Source organism: Sinocyclocheilus anshuiensis, unplaced genomic scaffold (assembly GCF_001515605.1).
Source record: "Sinocyclocheilus anshuiensis isolate Anshui unplaced genomic scaffold, SAMN03320099.WGS_v1.1 scaffold1549, whole genome shotgun sequence".
In the NCBI taxonomy this organism is placed as follows: domain Eukaryota; kingdom Metazoa; phylum Chordata; class Actinopteri; order Cypriniformes; family Cyprinidae; genus Sinocyclocheilus; species Sinocyclocheilus anshuiensis.
Window position 1 is genome coordinate 222,794 of NW_015538373.1, and position 3,129 is coordinate 225,922.

The following is a 3,129-nucleotide window of genomic DNA, read 5'->3' on the forward strand; positions in this document are numbered from 1 at the left end:
GTAATAATTCTTCAACCGAATGCCTCCTCGCATCTAGTTACTGGATTTAAAAGAGTCTCACATTGGCCTCTTTGATGGATGTGTATCTCCTAGCCACAAACTTGTGAGGTTTGAACAAAGAAAGAGGTTGCGGTGTTAACTAAAACCATACAGTATGCCTGCCCCATGCTTGCTCATAACTGAATAGTAATTCACTATATCCACTACATGCACATGGGGGACTAATATTTAGCATTATATCTTGCATGTTAAGTCCCTTTTGTTCAACTGAAGTCAAACAGCTTAGTGTGAGGAATTTAAGAGAAACAAAATGCTATGTAGCGTCCATCTGGTTACAGAATTCCTTCAACTCTTTTGCTTTCCCTAAGTACACAGACCAAAATACATAGAGACATGAACTAACAAGTGGATTTTATAAATAAACAGTATCCTGGGGGGTTGTGCACACCATTTACAGAAGGCAAAATATACCCAAACTCTCAGATGTTTATTATTATATATGCTGCTGGTGTTGAAATTTGACTATTGTAGTAGTCTCACTGAGATATTTTAAATGATTCAACACATGGATGTTAAAATCATGTGCAACAACACAGAACATTATTTTTGCATGTTAAGTTGTGTATATGTTTTGTGTTCATGCTGAGGTTATTCCGATAAATTCTGTATTTGGTTGTCTTGCATGCCCTGTGCATTTGACTTTTCCCTCAATGACAGTGGCTCAGTGGTGTTGAGAATCAGTTTTGCCATTCAGAGCAATCAAGGAACTCATATACAACTATCCCAAAACAATGCACTCAGTCATCAGTGCGCAAGGAGCAAACAGACAATGTTGCAGACCATAACTCTAAGCCCTAGAACCCTAACTTATGTCAACTTACTTTTTTAAATGCTGAGCATCTTACAGTTTTGCAACAGGTGTGTGAACACAATTGTGTGCTATAGAAATCCATGTCATAGAGATTGCCAGTGAGGTAGTATAACTGGATTTTCCTCAATTTAATTGATTCTTCACATATTGTCAGATAAAACAGAGAAAACGTCTTGATATTCGATATACATATTTAATTGACCCCGCCCCCACAGACAAAAAAAAAAACAAACAATCATATTCACTTATTACATACTGAATTTACAATTGTATTTACAATAGCATATTTAACTATCACAATGAATATAGCATGGAATATAGCAACTTACTTACTGAAAATGTGTTGAGGCTAAGTTCTTAGCATTTGTTCAATTCCAACTGCATTTTCAACAACACCTTGTTCCCAGACAATCATTTACAGAATAGTTCTGCACAAAGCTTTCTTTTGTACCACAACCCTTTGCCAAATACATTAGATGGTTCACTTTGATGAAATCTATTGGTCTCATTGGCCAGCAATACTCCCATTTCTTTGGACACTGTAAAGGAACGTTCTTTTGGCTAAAGAGTATATACGTGACAGGACTATACTTGATCTCAAAAGCATTTACTGTGACCCTGACAATATTCTCAGACAGTTTTCTCAATTAATTGTGGCAAAACTATATATATAAAAAAAGATTAATAAAATTTACGTCAAAAAGGGCTGAATAGAAAATAAGGAAAACCACCGAGAGATCATGTCCTCGTCTTGCTTGGCTAGGTATTCCAAGAGATATGTTTGCAAAATGAGTATTAGGGAACCTGGTTTGAAGTTCTGCAGCACCATGCAGTTAAATTCTTACATTCATAAATAGTCCAAAACTGATGTCCTTACAAGAGAAACAAGTAGTAATAAATAAATAAATAAAAACAAAATAATAATAATAATAAATCAATCTTTCTTATCCGAGGCTCTCTGCATTTGGAAAATAATAAAGAAAGAAGAAGAAGAAGAAGAAGAAGAAATAACAAAACCTACTCTCACAGTCTCAAAGTCAGTTGGATTTAGAAAAAGAACGGCCAAGCTGGAGACCATAAAGAGAGAAGGTCGAGTCCAAACATTTCCTGTCTCATCGTAATTTGGACTTTCCATATATGTTGCGTTGCACTGTTATGACTTTCTCCAGGCAGGCTAGCCGGGTTTCATGAAGTGAACTGTGCCATAAAGTGCTGCCTGGTCTCGTGCCATCACTGCGACACAGCATGTACGGCACACTCTCTGTTCGGCTTTGGATGAAGCCACTGCGAAGCAGTGAGCGGCAGAACAGACTGATCCGATCCATTCGTCTCAGGATCAAATGGGCCTTCCTGTGGTGACCAGAAAGAGAGCTGTTAGTGTTAGACTTAATTAAAGGGTTAGTTCACCCAAAAATGACAATTCTGTCATTAATTACTCACCCTCATGTCGTTCCAAACCCGTAAGACCTTCGTTCATCTTCGGAACACAAATTAAGATATTTTTTATGCATTCTGAGAGCTCTCTGACCCTCCCATAGACAGCAAGGGTACTACCACGATCAACGTCCAGAAACGTAGCAAGTAGATCGGTAACATAATCCATGTGACATCAGGGGTTCAACCGTAATATTACCAAGCTACGAGAATACTTTTTGTGCGCAAAAAAACCCAAAATGACTTTATTCAACAATTCGTCTCCTCCGCGTCACCCTAGCGCCATTTCTATTTAGGAGTATCCAGTGAACGCAAACAGTGTATGTTGTTCTATGTCAGATGCACCATGCGGATACGTTTTCTATGTTGTTTGTGCTTTGATTTGAAACGAAAATTTGTTTGCGTTCAGTGGATACTCTGGTGTCACATGGATTATTTTACCGATCTCCTTGCTACGTTTCTGAGTTTCGTTTTTATAGTCTTGAACATCCTTATTTTTCTTTAAATATATTACAAATATAATGTAAAACCAATTGCTTTTCTTTCTTTCTTTTTTTTTATTTTATTTTTTTTATAAAATGCCAAAAACTAATGGCTTACATTAAAATTATTTATTTCTTACAATGAAAACAATGGTTCTAAAAATAAATAAATAAATAAGTACATAAAAAAAGAAAAAGAAAATAAACTATGAGTTTAGTGTAGTAAAAAAAGAGGAAACAAGTGTAAAACTACACAGTGCACACATCCATTAAAAATTGCCTGCTCGACAATTATATTTCCTTTTTTTTTTTTTTGTAATTGGGGGTCTAGGTTTAATTCCC

The 3,129-nt window shown here is 36.1% G+C and overlaps 1 protein-coding gene across 1 annotated transcript in view; it reads right to left on the reverse strand.

Moving 5' to 3' along the window:
• Nucleotides 1-1,087: 1,087 nt before the first annotated feature.
• Nucleotides 1,088-3,129, reverse strand: part of LOC107683760 (astrotactin-2-like) — a 496,105-nt gene continuing 494,063 nt past the window's right edge. The window contains 1 exon segment of the mRNA XM_016479817.1: nt 1,088-2,221. Within this exon segment, the coding sequence (XP_016335303.1) occupies nt 1,984-2,221 (238 nt within the window). The 3' untranslated portion in view covers nt 1,088-1,983.